General features: G+C 37.0%; 3 protein-coding genes across 6 annotated transcripts; 2 read left to right on the forward strand and 1 right to left on the reverse strand.

The window, feature by feature from the left end:
- Positions 1 to 586: 586 nt before the first annotated feature.
- On the forward strand, positions 587 to 13,976 carry Rbcn-3A (rabconnectin-3 alpha). 4 transcript variants are annotated; one of them, XM_090164044.1, is made up of 31 exons: positions 590 to 735; positions 815 to 850; positions 1,092 to 1,337; positions 1,407 to 1,478; positions 1,540 to 1,775; positions 1,843 to 1,949; positions 2,030 to 2,746; positions 2,815 to 3,476; positions 3,541 to 4,026; positions 4,095 to 4,244; positions 4,313 to 4,955; positions 5,019 to 5,524; positions 5,616 to 6,584; positions 6,643 to 6,919; positions 6,987 to 8,044; positions 8,124 to 8,604; positions 8,664 to 8,761; positions 8,819 to 9,361; positions 9,423 to 10,467; positions 10,531 to 10,726; positions 10,797 to 10,923; positions 10,990 to 11,091; positions 11,150 to 11,274; positions 11,335 to 11,500; positions 11,769 to 11,852; positions 12,267 to 12,327; positions 12,393 to 12,601; positions 12,667 to 12,811; positions 12,874 to 12,963; positions 13,033 to 13,160; positions 13,227 to 13,976. In XM_090164044.1, the coding sequence occupies exons 3-31, from the start codon at positions 1,125 to 1,127 to the stop codon at positions 13,425 to 13,427; spliced, it is 9,897 nt and encodes a 3,298-aa protein (XP_090020170.1). In that variant the 5' UTR covers positions 590 to 735; positions 815 to 850; positions 1,092 to 1,124; the 3' UTR covers positions 13,428 to 13,976. The 4 variants fall into 4 exon arrangements, with proteins under 4 accessions (XP_090020169.1, XP_090020171.1, XP_090020172.1 ...); XM_090164043.1 differs by having other exon boundaries at positions 587 to 850; XM_090164045.1 differs by having other exon boundaries at positions 587 to 850; positions 8,667 to 8,761.
- A 39-nt stretch (positions 13,977 to 14,015) lies between these two features.
- Positions 14,016 to 15,893, forward strand: Amacr (Alpha-methylacyl-CoA racemase). Its single transcript, XM_090164051.1, has 6 exons — positions 14,016 to 14,234; positions 14,302 to 14,431; positions 14,505 to 14,639; positions 14,712 to 14,872; positions 14,936 to 15,137; positions 15,199 to 15,893. The coding sequence occupies exons 1-6, from the start codon at positions 14,121 to 14,123 to the stop codon at positions 15,591 to 15,593; spliced, it is 1,137 nt and encodes a 378-aa protein (XP_090020177.1). The 5' UTR covers positions 14,016 to 14,120; the 3' UTR covers positions 15,594 to 15,893.
- On the reverse strand, positions 15,631 to 16,583 carry Cks30A (Cyclin-dependent kinase subunit 30A). Its single transcript, XM_090164052.1, has 3 exons — positions 16,287 to 16,583; positions 15,996 to 16,123; positions 15,631 to 15,865 (listed from the first exon to the last, which is right to left on the reverse strand). Exons 1-3 carry the CDS (start codon positions 16,343 to 16,345, stop codon positions 15,789 to 15,791), a joined length of 264 nt encoding a protein of 87 aa, XP_090020178.1. The 5' UTR covers positions 16,346 to 16,583; the 3' UTR covers positions 15,631 to 15,788.
- Positions 16,584 to 16,733: the final 150 nt, after the last annotated feature.

The raw sequence follows: 16,733 nt of genomic DNA on the forward strand, positions 1-16,733 counted from the left end.
TTGTATTAGTTTGCCTACCTGTGTCTACTAAGGGTGTATGGGATTGCCCACTCGAATACACTGATGTGGAACTATATATTACGGCCTGGGCCGACTTGTTCGTTTTATTATTGAGGACTCGTCTGCTCCTCGGAATGGTGACTGTAGTCGCGTGCAGTGTGAGAAATTATATAACCAATTATAATTAATCTAATAATTTCTAGTTTCTAGCCATCTAACTCTGTTGATTAAACTAATGGGGAAAAGTAAAAAAAAATCGTTATTTTGTGTAATAAGTTAACGTACTGTTTTTCAGCTAATTATTCTATTATATATAAATAATAGTTTAATATTGGTTACCTAGAAGGCGCTATGTAATAAATAACACTTTCTGAAGGCTAATAAAGAAACTAGGGAAAATTTTGGTCAAAAAGGGAAATTTTAAGTCCCTGTGAGGGAAATTTCAATTTGGTGACTTGACATCACTGAACTGGTCTTTGACCCAGTGACCACCACTTATTTCCAAGCCTGGCAGCATTGCGCTAAAAGACGTCTGCTACTCTGCTGAGTAATTTAGCTAATTTGGGTAACGCCGGCGGATTTTGACCCCGTGATTATTATGTTTAGTTATAAATTTATGAATTTATTATGAAAATGGTGTGTTAGCTAATAAAAAAAGAAGTTTACCTGAAATTTAAACGCGAGTGAGATTAGTTTCTGAACTAATTTAGTAGACCAAATTCCTCTCGGCCGAAAGTTAGTGGGGGTGTTGACGCTTATCACTTATGAGCTCTGGTTAACATGTGGGCCTAATTTAAACTTATTTCTTCACTAGTGACCATGACAAAGTGGACAGACATGTAAAATTAAGGTAAAGTTGTAATTTATACAGGTCACATCATTGAAATAAATTATTTTTACATGGTAAATGTGCAGCATGTACTAGTTTTCAGAGTTGTCCTAGTTATTTTCAAAACCCTAATTGAACTTTGACCCATATTGAACACTTGAGCTTTTGTCAATGTGTTTAAATTTGACTTTAGGTTATTATTCCCAACAGATGTGTTGCATATACAAATTTAATCTTTATCTTTCCTTATTTCTCTTTTCAGGGTTTACTGCTTGTTAACTTAATATAGGTGACAATGAACCGTCATCAAGTTTTAACTGGTGCTGTAAATGCGGGTGAAAATTGTTTTGCAGTTGGTGGAGTAGACGGTGTTCCATTTACTGCGTATGCAGCGGGATGTAATATTGTGATACTTAGTAGCAACTTTCAGAGAGTTCAAATTATACCTGGCGTTAGCCACGAAAATGTGCAAATTAGTTGCTTAGACTGTTCGTCTGACTTCGGAAAAGTAAGTTCAATTTTAGAGTTAATCAATTCAATAGTGCTAGTAATTAAATATTATTTTTATTTTAATTAGATTGCTGTCTCTTATGGGAAAAAGATCTGCGTCTTTGAACCAACTCCCTTACTTAGTCAATCATCTGTTCATGTAAATAAATACCCATTTCATTAAAGAGATTCAGTTACCCATAACTCTTTTTGCTTTACAGAGACTAGACTACAGATGGGTTCAAACAGCTTCCTTCATAGCTGATTGCCTTAATAGAGTTTTGTCATGGAACCCAGATGGTACTCAGTTACTAACGGGTGGAGAATGCATTCAGATGTGGCTCCTGGTGATGAAACAGTCAGAAGATGTTAAATTTCATATTGGGAAAGAATTTGATTCCCCTAAAGTTCAGGATGAAGATGATGGTCCGAAATGGGATTGCGTTTGGAAGTGCAAGTAATGAAATTTATCTCTTCTATTCTTTTTGTTATTGTGTGCAACTAACCATCCTTTTCAATTTAAGGACTTCAAATCCCGTAAATTTTCTTAAATTTTCTCCGGACGGGATGTTATTTGCCTCTGCAGGTACTGCTGACCGTCTTGTGAAAATTTGGTATGAAAATAAAAAAGGTAAATATAATGGTTTTTTATTAGGTTGTTGGCAGAATTTTGTTATACTTAATCCTTTAAATTTTTATCAACACCAACAGTCAATTTCGTTTCGCAAACTAGCTCTGGTCTGTCTACCGCCAATGACTTCAGTTACACTTTCATATATATTGCTCATCCTAGAGCTGTATCTAGTCTCTCCTGGCGTAAAACTAGCAAATACATGCCAAGGAGCTCTGTAGCCAATATGTTAGTCACTTCGTGTAAGGATAATATTTGCCGTTTGTGGGTGCAAACTTTGCTTCCCGAAGATGGACTTATAAATGTGCAACAAATTGAAGCATTAGCCAATCAAGCACCACACATGCAAACCCAACGACATAGACAACGTATTATGCAGAAATTGAAGCATATGAAGTCCTTTAACCAGTACAAAAAACGTCAAGCTACACAGTTCATCGAAGACCCTCAAGAAGTAGTTCCTACATTGCCAAGCACCTACAGCGTCCACGATTTCCATAGTTTTGGTATTCAAGGTAGTGGAGTGGCTCCCGGCATTCATTTTCATTTAGCTTCAAGTATTAACGCCGCTACAGACATTCCTCTGGTTCCAACAATTGGGAGCAGTAATGGGTCTAAAGAGCCTAATTTTGTTTTGCACTGGTTGAACAACAAGGAGGTGATATTTTCTGAATCTACGGAACAGTTGTTGAGGCAGTTGAGTCAGAAAGTGATGCAACAAGAAGCTGCTGCTGCCAATGCTGAAAGTGAAAGCGAAACTGCGGATGCCAATTCCCAAGATAGTCAAGTAGAAGGAAGTAAGCATTTACAACATTTTCCAGAAATGTATTACAATTATTTTAATGATTTTATCTTATTCTCGAAGGTTTACATTCCCAAAATCGATCCAAAAAGAATTTGGGTCACGAATTTGCCTCTGAAGAAACATTGGGAGACGATTTATCAGCGAGGCAAACTGTATCTGCAGTTTCTTCTTCTGTTTCATTAAGCACTGATGCTGGGCAAACGCAACTTCAGACACCGTTGATTGATGCCTTGGACCGTAAAATTGATTCTCTTCTTCGGGAATGGCAAAATAGTCCTGATTTGCTCTTCAGCATTCATCCAATTGATGGAAGTTTCTTAGTTTGGCTTGTTGAATTTTTGGATGAATACAGTCCCGGTTCATTTCGCCAAGCACAAGTTAGCTTTTGCTCGAGGATTCCCAATGCTTTTCCTCTAGGGGACGCTGCTACCATGTCTGAGTATTTGACTCTGTATTCCCCTCGAGGAGGAATTGCTCTTAGAACGGCTCTACAAGACTCTGTTAATCTGTCTGATATGAATTCTAAATCCCATGAGAATCCGGATAATGAAGCCAAATCAACAGAATTTAGTGAATCTCTGGGGGGCAGTCTGAAAGATGGACTTTTTAGTAACCTCCCTGACACCTCCCCAACACCAGTTTTATGTATGACATCTAAACACATTAATGGTACCCTGAACCTGTGGCATTTGACGTTTGGTGATAATTCAAACTATACCCAAGTAATGTCATGTGTAATTTCCTACTTTTGAGTTCATTTGTTGTAATATTTTAATTAATTTTCAGGTGTTAAGTATCAGTCATTCCTCAAGAGTCTGTGGTCATCGATTTCGTATTAATGACGTCACTTGTCACCCTGTTTTACCTCTACTTCTGACCACATCTCATCACAATGTTCCTAGTCAAACTCCAACTTCAAACACTTCACCTGCGAATGGCCCTGATAGCAACCCACAATTTAGTCTGGATTGTGACAAATTGGGGTTCTGTAGTGAACTTATCTTATGGAAAGTTGACCCAGTTGGCCCTTTGTCAAAATCTGGTGGAGTTTCTGAATTAGCAAGGATCAATTCACCAGAATTATCGGCTTTCGCCAATGTAGCTTGGATTCCTACACTGTTGCCCAGTACTACGCTTGGCAGTATATCAAATTCTCCAAGTGCATGCTTCGTGGCTTCAGATGGCCATAAACTGCGAATATACCAAGCTGTAATTGATGCCAGAACCATTTTAGCCGAAGTCTCGGCTTCTGTGAGAAAGAAACATCAATATGTAAGAGACAAATGACCTTACAGATCATATGCGGTGTAATTTTCAATGCTTAATTTTCATTTCTACAGGATTTCACCGGCAGTTTATCAAGTGATACCTCCTCTGGCTTAGGTTACCGCCATGTTAGTCTTCAAGATTCATTCCATATTGTTAGTTTACAATCCACAGCTCGACCCGGATGTGTTTTGGAACTCGATGCTATAGCTGATGCCAATCATGTAAGATTATTTCTTTAGGTAATTAACGATAATTTGTTATTGCAACTATCATCTAACGATCTTAATAGATATGGCAAAATACTCAAATGCTTCACGTATTTCAAGAGCAACTTATAAGGGGTAAAAGAGCAAAACTGAATGCCGATTCAGAGAAAATTGGTTTTGTCGAGCCTGGACTTCAAGCTGTAGTTGATTTAAGAAATGCTTCAGTCTTTGAGGAACCATTTTATCTAGTGGTTGTTGAGAAAAATGAAACTGGACAATCTGTTTTGCATATGTGGAAAATTTTAATGGCTTCTCATCCTGGTGAAGATGGTCCAGAAATGCCATACAATTATGTTCCAGACAGCAATTTGGTACAAGACAGTGATCATTCTAATCAGTCATCAAGAAGTAACTCTCCAGTCCCAGATGCAGCCCATCCTCAAGCCTCTCCCTTGCACATATCCACCACTAAAGTGTGTACTCAAATATTACCATTACCAGACCATGTGGAAATTGTACACACGACCCCAGCTGCTGGTCATTTGAGCTCGTCCAGTATCTACCCAGCGTGTCTAGCCCCATACCTATTTTGTACAGCTTGTTCTGATGGCAGTGTTCGCTTTTGGTGCTGCAAGCAAGTAGATGTCCCTGATGCTGATCCCACTTTTGTGTGGAGTGAATGGACCATGATGATGAATAATCAAGAGAGTTTAATTGAAGTTCCAGGTACGTAATAACAAACCAATGTGGATGTTTTTTAGAAATTGAAGAATTTTTACTTTTTCTTAGGACAACCATTGTATGCTAGTTGCGCCTACAGTGGAAGAGTTTCTTGTGCTTATAAGCATGGCCGATCTTATACAAGGCCAACCAATGATAACTCCCTCTCAAGCAGATATGTTAACATTAGTGTGGCCATTTTTGAGTGCGAATCGACGGGAGGATCAGAATGGATTTTGGAAGATACAATCCCCTTGAAGAATGTTAGCTTACCTCAACCAGATCTGTTGGAAAAGCTGAACCTTGAAACTTTATATGATGTGAATCTTAGAAATAAACACACTGTGAATGTCATCATGAACAAATTGGCTCCAAATGATGATGCAACTAATGAACACCGGCCTACCATTCAAAGGCTTTTGTCTGTACCCAGTTACACCACTTTGCAAACTCTTAAGAAGGCTGTAGCCGAACAGGGGAATCAATGTTTGTTAACTCAAAAGTCGCTAGTTCAACTGGATTGGGTTTCTACTGAGGATGGCTCTCACGTACTCACTGTATCTGTTGGCTCTAAGGTAAATTAACTGCTGTAAATTACAGTTCATTTTAGTCCAGTGCAGAAATTATGAGGATTACCAAAATATTTACTTTGTAAATATATTTTAGGTTCTTCTATTTACACCAGTGTCTACTGACATCGCTCAAGCTAATGTGCAAGCATTAAAAGCATCCAAAAGCGCTGGTACCAGAACTTTATTAAAGCAAGCTTCATCAATGGCCCCAGCACTTTTACAACCCGAACAAATGCGTTGGATGTGCCTCAGAACTACTTTTCTTACTACCGTTGATTCACTACCACCTTTACCAATGCAGTTATCATGGGTCCGAGATGGAATTCTTGTTGTGGGCATGGATAGTGAAATGCACATCTACTCCCAGTGGAGACCCACTAATCCAGAGGAAATTGAAATACTAAAGAAAAATGAGGCTGCGAATGACATTCGCAGTTTAAAAGAGCAAGAGATTTTGTCAAGAGCCCAGGAGGCTTCACAGTTGAGGCTTCCTGGTGCTTCAGGTGGAATGTCACGTAACACTTCTTCAAATGTAATCACATCATGGGGTGACACCAGAAAAAAGAAAGAGTCTCAAGAACAAATTAAACCAAGCTTTGAAAGTGTGGATACCCTACCTGATTTTGGCCTTTTTGAAGCCAGCCGCCTAGCTTGCCCAGTTTTGCCACAGTATCATCCTAAGCAACTAATGGAGTTGCTGGAATTTGGAAAGATACGCAGGGTTAAAGCTATTCTTTGCCATTTGGTGAAGTGCTTGGCTGGAATGGAAAACTTCAAAAAGTCATACGAACATTTTATTGAATCTACAGAAGTTAATGGTGTTGATGGTGAAGGGTCAGCCAGAACATGGTCTAGATCCCGCGCTCTCTCAATTGCTGCTTCGTCACCTTTGCAGCCTAGTCCAAGTGAGCCCCAGGGCTCAGTTTCTGTTTTTCCCGAGGAAATTCAGTTGGATTATGTAGAAATTACCTCAATACCTCCTCTACCTTTGTTTACACTGCTGGCAGTTGATGAAATAACACAACCAAGCACAGGAACCCAAATTGAACAAAAGAATGAAAAGGTATTCCAGAATTGAATAAACAATATTAACTTTTTGCTAAAACATGTTATTTTTTTAGAATTACAATGACCTTTTTGACTTGGGAAGTAGTCTTACGGATGACACTGCAGACTTTTTGAATGAAAGCTCACCTCAAATACCCAAAATTGAGAAAAATGAATCCGAAGATTTTAACATAACACAATTTGGGCCCAGACAAGTTAAACTTTTAACGAAGCTTCTGACCCATACACACCTTCCTGGCTTGTCGAGCTTGGACCAGATGCATGTTTTGGCTTTAGCTGACACTGTGGCTTCTTGTAGCTCGAACAATTTCAGCCAACATAACCCTAATTGTAAGTTTAGAATTCATCAATTCAAAATGTGTTATACTAATAGATTTTGTTAATTTTGTTGTGTTAGATCTTTCCCAAAACAATGATAACAGTTCGACAAATTTGGCAGTATCAATGGACTCTCTGGATGAATGTGGATTAAGGTTTTTATTTGCCATGAGACATCATATGTATTTGATGTGCTGTCTGCCTTTGTCTCAGCGGGCTCAACTGCAAAAGATGGGTCTTGGAAGCCATAGTATAGTTTGGGCTTTTCATTCTGAGACTCAAGAAGAGTTGTTACAGGTCATACCATCTATACAGAAATCTAATCCAAGATGGATTGACCTTAGAGAACTTGGATTTGGGTGGTGGATACGAAGTAACACAACTTTGAGACAAGTCATAGAAAAAGTTGCCAAGGCTGCTTTTCAAGCCCATAATGATCCTCTGGATGCTGCCTTGTTTTATTTGGCCATGAAAAAGAAAAACTTAGTTTGGGGACTTTTTCGGTCTGTTAGGGATACAAAAATGACAGCGTTCTTTCAAAACAACTTTGCTGATGATCGTTGGCGGAAAGCCGCCCTTAAAAATGCGTTTGCATTGTTGGGAAAACAACGCTTTGAACATGCTGCTGCTTTTTTTCTCTTGGCTGGTGCTCTGAGAGATGCAGTTGATGTTTGTCTACATAAATTAGATGATTTGCAGCTAGCAATGGTTCTTGTCAGGCTTTATGATGGAGAACTAGAAAGCAATACTCCTTCATTACGTCGTCTTTTGTTTGAAGAAATAATGGGCTGTGATAAGGAAGGTGGGAATTACATGCAGTCAAAGGCACACCCAGATCCATTCCTTAGAAGCATGGCTCTATGGACCATGCAAGATTATAGTGGGGCCCTTACAACTTTGCTTCAAACAGACATCGGTCATGCCCATCCGAAACTAACCAGTGAAGACTTGAAGTTCACTGGAGAAGATTTGACAGCTAATCCAAGTGTATTCAACTTTTACTTGTACCTAAGAACTCATTCCTTTGTTGTCAGAAGTTATGCTGTTCAGTATTCAGCCATAAAGAAAGCCACTAAACCAGTCAAATCGAGTGGCTTTGGGTCATCATTAGTCTCTCCTGGAGCTGTTGATTCCTGGGTATAAATTCTGCTTGTATTTGCCCTATAATTTATCATTCTTTTTATTTTTAAGATTAATTTCATTAAAATTATTTCAGCTGTCCAGAGATGAAACCATAACTCCATTAGAACGCAGACTATTCTTCACCACAGCCCATTATCATTTCCAAGCTGGATGTCCGGCACTAGCCTTGGAAGTTTTGTCCCGTCTTCCTGACAATGTCATTCTGAATTTGGACATGAGTAATGATAGTGGTTTCCACCACCATCCGGTAGAAATTCAACTGCCCAAAGCTGAGGAATCTGTAAATGACTTTGATTGGAGCCAGCCTGTGACTTCAACCAAAGAAGATTCCGTTGACTGGAGTCAACCTTTATCTAATCAACTGTTTGATAAAGCCGATTCCATTGATTGGAGTCGACCCACTACTGTCAAAGATCCTTTAGATGATTTCAATTGGGGTGAACCAGTTAGCTTTCCGAAAAAAGACTTGCTTTCCACTGACGCTAGCTATCACGATAGTGATCCAAGCTCTGATGATGATTTTGGACTTCAAATGAAAGCCAAAGAAACAAAAGGTATTTAAATAACATATATGTTGAAAATAAAATGTCAATTGCTTGTTTGCTTTACGAAGAAGAAGATACAAGTATGGAAGAAGTTGAAGAAATAGAACGCAAAGAAAAATCTTTCGACGTAATGGCACAGCAACTAAAATTCATTGCTTGCCTGAAGGTAATTTTTTAACCCACCGGTCTATGTTTGCTTACTTATTAATTATCCGCCAATTAGATTATGATGGAAGAACTCAGTACCTTGGCAACTGGGTTTGAAGTTGATGGTGGGCAATTAAGATACCACCTTTATATTTGGTTGGAAAGAAGTGTAGCATCATTATGCGACCTCTGCCATTATGGACGAGGTCATTCCGAGGAAGAATACAACAGTATGGGCAATGAAGATGCTGATATTGAAAAAAATGCTACTAATCCTGAAATTGCTAAAGACGCTTATCCAACTCTCCATGAAATATTAATGGCTGATACCTTAGACTTTGAGGACAAACTACAAAGAGCTGCCCGTAGAAAAAAGTGGCTTAAAGTCAATGAGACCTTGTTAAGGACCCTTTTGAGTTACTGTAGCTTACATGGAGCTCATGGGGGTGGTTTAGCAGCAGTAAGAATGGAGCTTATGTTACTTCTGCAAGAGCTACAGCAAGAACGGTCTCAACATCAACTCCTATCTCCATTACCATTCCCTACAACACTACCTCTCTTAGCAGCGAGTGTTGCTTCACAAAAGACAGTGGTTACTGATCCTATACGCTTCTTGCAGGTAATTTGAACGTTTCAACTTTCTTTTACCATATTTGACTAATTAAAATATTATTATTTAGTCTTTGACTCATGATCTGCTCGAAACGATAATTACTATTAGTAGTCCACCAACAGTCTCAAGTGGCAGCGATACAGCTTTATCAATTTTAAGGGACTTGAGTACTGCACTTTCCGCTTGCATATATCAATCACTTTGTGACAGTGATAATTTTATAGTCAAGCAAAGTGGTGTTAAGGCCCAAACACTTGAAGATTTTATCAGTTCCAGTGTTGTTTATCAAAATAGCCATTTACTAGCCGGCCATAACAGACAACATTTTAATGTTGTTGAAGAGGCCATGCAAGCTAGCACAGCTCCCAGTAAATGGCCAGGTGTTCAGTCTTTGAGGGCATTACTGGCGAGAGATAAAGATGAAGATTCTCCGAAATTACACACTTTATTATGCGAAGCTTTTGTGGCTGTTTATTTAAGTCAGCTTGTCTATGCCATGGGAACCTATGACTGTCACATTTTGTATCGGTTAATTGACAGAACAGTAACCGAGAAAACGTGGGCTTTACTCTTTGGTGGTGGAACAAAGAGGCTGTTGCGTGTATCCACAGCTATATCTCCTGCATTACAAGGTCAAGACTCCAATGTGGACAAAGCTGAAGAAAGCAGTCTGTTAAATACTTTATCCAAGCAAAGGGTGAAGCTTCATATGAAACTTTTGAGTCAATTGGGTCAAGGAACACCTCAACCCACCATAAAGGAAGACAGACCAACTTATCGTGAACAATTTGTGCCACCGGAGATGTCGATGGTGTCTTGTTTCATGTCAAAGCCCCAATTACCGGATGAATGGAGAGAAGTTGATTATGATTCAAATGCCTCAATTCCGAGTAGTGAAGATGAAGAAGAAAATGATGATGTTATGGATGACAATGGATTTGGTGACAGCTATAACTCTCAAGGAGTTCCAAAGAAACCTGCATCATCGTCAGTTTTTATGGAGCAATTGGATCCAAATTCATTTAGTTGGGCTATAATGAGATTGGCTGTGGTTAAACTGGCCAATTGCTTTTTGTTGTCTTTCCTAGAAGTTGCTGGTATTGAGCTAACTGGTAAGTATTCACTTAACATCTTACATTTTCATTGCTTAACATTTGTATGATTTTTTTATTTAGATTTGCCGGTTACAAGTCCTATGATACATGCTATTCTCAAAGTTTTAGAGCAGTGGTTAAAATACTTGAAAGAAGAAATGGACAATTTTGGAAGACCCCCAACAAACTTTTTGCCCAATCTTCAACTTCAAATGGGAAGTGGACCTCCAATATCAAAATACAAAGTTCTTTTGGATGTAAACAACACTCCATTCAAGTAATTTCTACGCACTACCACTAATTTCGAAGGTAGATATATATTGCTCATATAAAATGACATTTTACAGATCTCATCACCCATTGGCAATGTCTGCGAGGCGATTATGGAACTTTCTAGTCAGGCAAGAGCCAGTTCAAGATATCTTTGTGAGATATATATTTTCGCGTAAACATCAGCATCTACAGAATGTTGAAGTGAGTGTTTCAAACTCTGCAATTCTCAGAAAATTTACGGAGATTTATTAATGTTTTAAATCTTAGGACCATGTTGATACCGAGGCTGAATCAGATGCAGCCAAGATGGAACCAATCAGAATAGTGCATAAGGACCAAGATAGCATTATGTCATTCTGCATTAGCAAAGTATGGATGTACAAAAGTTATCTTCCACAAACACTTAAGCAATTTAAATTGCTTATAGGTCAGCAGCGAGATGTTAACAATATCGACTATGAAAGAAATCCATGAAATAGATATTTCATCTCTCCTGGAACCTGTTCCATGGATGGAAGATGAAGCTGAATATGATATTTTGAATATTCAGAAGTATGGATGGCAAAATATGGATTGTAGTTTTATTACAGAACTAATCTTCTGTTCCGATAGAGCTACTGAGCCGACTCCATCTTCAGATTACATCGTAGTCCAACATCCATCTGATAAGGGACTATCTGGATATCCAGGCGGTCCAAATCCAGATAGTTCAGCATTTACCAGTCCTACAGGTCCCGCACCACCTCTTATAGGAACGCAAGCAAGAACTTCCAACGTAGTAAGATAAGCTTTTCAGTAATATTTTTGTCAAGCACCTAGAGATGTGTAAATTTTACCGTCTTTTTAATATTGTGTTTATAAATGTGCTTTGTCTGGCTGCAATAATTACGATCTGAATAGCTTTACTATTAATGTTTATTATGTAGAATAATCAAGCTTTTAAAAATAACGACCCAATTTCTATGGTCCATCAAAACCTTTTAAGAAACCCCCACTCCCTCTTTCCATTTTGCTGTTCTGTGTGCTTCAAATAACTCTCTGTGCAGATGAAAAGCCATCACATTCCCGGAAGTATTAACCCACAATTTTGTCAGTTTGTTCTTGAAAGAAGCCGACATTTACTAAAACCGGTGAGTTTAGCCCCCCCCCTGTCCCAACTAACATAACCCTTTCCGTTTTTACCTGTATCAAAAAAGGTTGTCACCAGGCTTTTTTTTTAAACAATGCTTTTCTTCTAGCTCTCTTTAAAAAAAAATCATTATCTGCATGGTTTGCTTTCAATTTCTATGTTTTTCAAATATTTTGTCTTTTGTGTTTTTTTTATTATTATTTTGGTTTCCTTATTTTGTTAGAAGTTTCTAGACAGTAATCGATAATTTAGCATTCCCGTAGATAAAAATGGGGCCCTTGTGTTGTTTGTTGTAAATATTACAGCTGGTAACCATGTTGTAAATATTACTAGCTGGTAATATTTACAATACCTTGTAAAATTTAGTATTACAATTTCAGCCTGAGAATTCTCAATCTTCACAATTAATATTTAGGTTAAAAAACACAAAACGGATGGAGTGAGAAGATTATGTTCTCACCCCTTTTTGCCAGTTTGTAAGTTTTAAATACACAATTACAGTATCTTCATATTCGATTAGAAATTATAATTTTTTTTGTAGACCTGTCTGGATCGCAAGATGGTTCTGTTAAAATGTGGGAATGGGGACATCAACAACCGGTTTCTGTACCAAGACCAGCTGGAACATTTGCCAAAGTTACAAAAGTGTCATTTAACTCGCAAGGAAATAAATTTGGAGTCACGGATGGTGATGGATTTTTAAGTTTGTGGCAAGTGGGACTGACATCAGTGACCACAAGCCCTTTTTTCGTAGGTTTTTATTTGAATTTGAAAACATTATGAAAGGTTATTATTTATTAATAATATATATTCAGAGTATCCAAAGTCACACTAAGCAAGCTAGTGATTTTGACTTTGTGGGGTCATCAAGTTTATTAGCGACTGCGGGGCAATCATCAGAAGGCAGAAATGTTTCAATGTGGGACACTCTTCTACCTCAGCGCAAAGCTCAAGTAGCGAGTATGTTACTGATTAAACTTTTTGGAAGATTAAAAATTCGCTAATAAGTTATTATTTTGTAGGTTTTGTATGTCACGAACATGGAAGTTCGGCTTGCGTGTACTCTTCTAGAAGCCAGGTTTTAATTACAGCTGGAAAAAAGGGAGATATATGTATGGTTTACCTTGATAAAATGGGCTCAATAAAATGTTATATTTTACGTATTTCCATTTACAATTTAGGTATATTTGATATTCGACAAAGACAACTTCGTCATGTGTTTCAAGCTCATGACCATCCAGTGAAATGTTTATCACTAGACCCTGGTGAAGAATTTTATGTTACTGGATCTGCAAATGGCGATATCAAAGTAATTTTTCATACCCTTAATTATTTAATTTATGTTTAACAATAATACTTTCACAACTTCTCTTAGGTTTGGGGCCTCAATTACCATTTATTATTGTATTCTTTTCCTGGTGAACATTCCAGGAGCACCCTTTTTCGAAATATAGGAATGGGGGTTTCTCAGTTATACATAGACAGATCAGGAAAATTATTTTCTTGTGGAGCTGATGGGTCGCTTAAACTTAGGCAACTTCCAGAGAGGGATCTCATAGTAAAAGCTCTAGTGTAGATTGTTTATCTACTTTACTAGTATTAGATTTATTTTAGTGTAGATCTTGGGTGCTATGTCAAAACGGAACCCTCATATATAAACGTGAAATTATATTTAAAAGTAGAATAGTTCTGGTTAATGTTTCTAATAAGTTGTGTACCTGTTAAAACCTTACATATAAATATATATACACTTTCAATGGAAATTGATCCACATAGGTTTACGCTTTACAGTTAATTTATTTAACCAATTATTAGTTATCTCGTATGTCAAATCTTTTCAGCACAAATTTGGAAAATGACATATTTAAAATTGGTAATGTTTAAGAATGAACCTTTTTAATTAGGCAATTTTACATTGTACTATTAAATATTTTTTTAATTGCTAATACCTTTAGGTTTTTGTAATAAAATAAGCCTTTAATTAGTATTACCTTTAAACTTATAACCAGATTTGGTTTTTGGTAATTCTTTACCAGATTAAATTTTTTAAGGAAATTGTAATGTTTAGCAAGAATTATAAACAAAAATGTAAATTTTTTCCTGACATTAAATTATGTAAACGTTTCGTTTGATTCATAATCACAGGTGGCAGGTCAATCGTTTTTAACAAATGGCGGCCCCCATGCGTATCCATTTATTTAAGGAAAGATGAATTTTATTGAATAATTGCCAAATAATCTCATAAAATATTAGTTATAATTTTAGAAAAATGGCGTTAAAAGGTGTTAAGGTTCTAGAAATGGCTGGTTTAGCCCCTGCTCCCTTTTGTGGGATGATATTATCTGATTTTGGGGCTGATGTTATAAGAATTGATAGACCAAATGTAATTTATTTTACTGTATGAGCTCCAGAGAGGTATTGTTTGAAATTAGAATGAAGACTTTTTTCAGACATTAGATGCAGATCGTTTATCACGAGGAAAAAGGTCAATTTGTTTGGACTTAACTAAGAAGAGTGGAGTCAGTGTTGTGAAACGTTTGACTGACAAATCTGATGTTTTAATAGACCCCTTCCGTCCTGGTAGGTTAAGTTTTGAGTAACAGCTTGGTAACCAATTTAAGTATGTGACACGAAAGGTACAAAATTCTTCTAGGTGTATTGGAGAAATTAGGTTTGGGTCCTACGGATTTAAGTCCAAATCTTATATATGCTAGAATATCAGGTTACGGTCAGAGTGGACCAATGAATAAAATGGCTGGACATGACATCAATTATGTGGCAATGTCTGGTTAGTTTCGTATCTTGCCAAGATGCAAAATTTTACATTTGAGTATTGACAATTAACTTAAAAATATCATAGGATTGCTTTCAAAGCTAGGAGATTATGCCAACAACCCATCACCTCCGATAAATTTGCTGGCCGATTTTGCAGGGGGTGGGTTACTTTGCGCATTAGGCATATGTATAGCCTTACTTGATAAGGTTAAAACAGGCAAAGGTCAAGTCATTGATAATAGTATGGTATGTTTTCTCTACTGTAAAACCAGTTGCGGTATTAACCTAAAGGTTTAAATATATTTAAAGACTGAAGGAGCAGCTTATGTAGGTAGCTTTATCTGGAGAACACAGTTGGGAGCCAATATGCCTATTCCGCTTTGGGGAAATCCCAGAGGAAAAAATGTCCTTGATGGAGGGTCTGCTTTCTATCAAACATACAAAACCAAAGATGACAAATATGTAGCTGTAGGAGCTCTTGAGCCCAAATTTTACTCTAATCTTTTAAAAGGTTTGTGAAACTATAATCCACTAGTGTTTTAGGTCTATTCTACAACAGTATTACTATTCAGGTCTATTACTAAATGAAGACGAGTACGGACAATTTAGTGACCAAGGAAGGTTACGTCAAACCTTTTCCAAGTGTTTTGCATCAAAAACACAAGTCGAATGGAACGAAATATTCAAAAATATTGATGCATGTGTGACTCCTGTTTTAGATATGGAGGAGGCAGCTTATTATTCTCATCATGTTGCAAGGGATGCTTTCGAAATTATTGGGGAGAATGAGACTTGCCCTAAACCCGCACCACGAATGTCTAAATCTAGTGTTAATCTTAATCTAAAAGAACCACTAATAGGGGAGCATTCTGTGGAAATTTTAAAAGAAGTGGGGTATTCTGACTCAGAAATATCATCTCTTATTAAAGATGAGATACTTAACAATCCTATTGGGTCTAAGCTTTAATCAGTTTTTTGTGGCATCAGAAAAACTATATAAAAACTCATTTGGGTATGATTTATTTTTAACCGTTAAAACAAATAACAATTTACGAACTGAATAAAAAAATACATAAAAAGAAAATTTTAAATCAAAACCGTTTGAGGTGCTGCTTTAAAAATATGCTATACATTATATACATAGTTCATATTTGCCTTTTTCTCAGTCATCATTCAATTGTTCCTCTTGCGAGGGTGGATTACCCTGAATAGGACGGCGAAAAAGCAAAATATGGGGTTCTACAAAAAATAAAAATTAAGCTTTAAACTTTGTTTCAAGGGATTACAAAAGATTTTTCTGCCATTATGCAACAATCTAATCTCTACTAAGAGCTAATCGCCATTTGAATAATGAAATTTTGAAAATAACCTGGCTGATGAACCATGTAATGAATCCATCCTTGACTTTGCTGCACCCCTATTCCTCTCCATTCAGTTTCAGACATCAAATGAGTTGTTGGCACTTTTTTGGCGATTTCTTTAGGTAGCATCACATGCCTAATAGAATTAAAAACACCTTATATTTTAGTTAAACACGTTTTAACCGTTGCTATGGAGTTAAATGTTAGGCTTAAAGAAAAAAAACCTTGCCGCCCAAGTAGGCATTGTGGATTCAAATAAGTGCCTACTTGGCGGAACACGTAAAGTTAGCCAGTATTACCTGTATTCAAATTTTTCATCATAATACTTGTCAGAATAGTAAATATTTCGGTGAGCCATCTTTGGTTAAAAACTTTATAATTCAATTCTTCAAATGACTATACAAAAACAGAAATTATCGCTAGACGATCTCAACGGAGGAACGAAATTTTTGTCTAAACTTCGCGCCTATTTTCGATAGAAATCTTTTTGTGAAGTTTTTAAAACTTTGAACATGCGCAATGGACCCAATGCTTATAATTACCGAATTCTCATTGGTTGAATGTCACAGTGTTCATATAAATATTTTAAAGGAATGGCTATCCATCCATACTATTTTTGAGAATAGTCGTTATTAAAAATTAAAAGAATCTTAATTATGTCGTTAAGTGTATAAATACAAAGAAATTAGTGCATTCAACTTGAAATATAACAAGAGAGTGGTGATTATCGTTTCCCAAACGAGTGC

The sequence above is a fragment of the Leiobunum rupestre genome, chromosome 11 (genome assembly GCF_980474605.1).
Source record: "Leiobunum rupestre chromosome 11, qqLeiRupe1.1.hap1, whole genome shotgun sequence".
Classification (NCBI taxonomy): domain Eukaryota; kingdom Metazoa; phylum Arthropoda; class Arachnida; order Opiliones; family Sclerosomatidae; genus Leiobunum; species Leiobunum rupestre.

Excerpts from the sequence above, each read along its gene's own strand:
- Rbcn-3A (XM_090164043.1), top strand. The coding sequence starts at position 1,125 with ATGAACCGTCATCAAGTTTTAACTGGTGCTGTAAATGCGGGTGAAAAT. Across the intron at positions 1,950-2,029 it reads TTGGTATGAAAATAAAAAAG|TCAATTTCGTTTCGCAAACT; the intron begins GTAAATATAATG and ends CAACACCAACAG. Across the intron at positions 10,468-10,530 it reads TGCTGGTATTGAGCTAACTG|ATTTGCCGGTTACAAGTCCT; the intron begins GTAAGTATTCAC and ends TTTTTTATTTAG.
- Amacr (XM_090164051.1), top strand. The coding sequence starts at position 14,121 with ATGGCGTTAAAAGGTGTTAAGGTTCTAGAAATGGCTGGTTTAGCCCCT. Across the intron at positions 14,873-14,935 it reads AAGTCATTGATAATAGTATG|ACTGAAGGAGCAGCTTATGT; the intron begins GTATGTTTTCTC and ends ATATATTTAAAG. Across the intron at positions 15,138-15,198 it reads TTACTCTAATCTTTTAAAAG|GTCTATTACTAAATGAAGAC; the intron begins GTTTGTGAAACT and ends ATTACTATTCAG.
- Cks30A (XM_090164052.1), bottom strand. The coding sequence starts at position 16,345 with ATGGCTCACCGAAATATTTACTATTCTGACAAGTATTATGATGAAAAA. Across the intron at positions 16,124-16,286 it reads GATGAAAAATTTGAATACAG|GCATGTGATGCTACCTAAAG; the intron begins GTAATACTGGCT and ends TAATTCTATTAG. Across the intron at positions 15,866-15,995 it reads TTACATGGTTCATCAGCCAG|AACCCCATATTTTGCTTTTT; the intron begins GTTATTTTCAAA and ends TATTTTTTGTAG.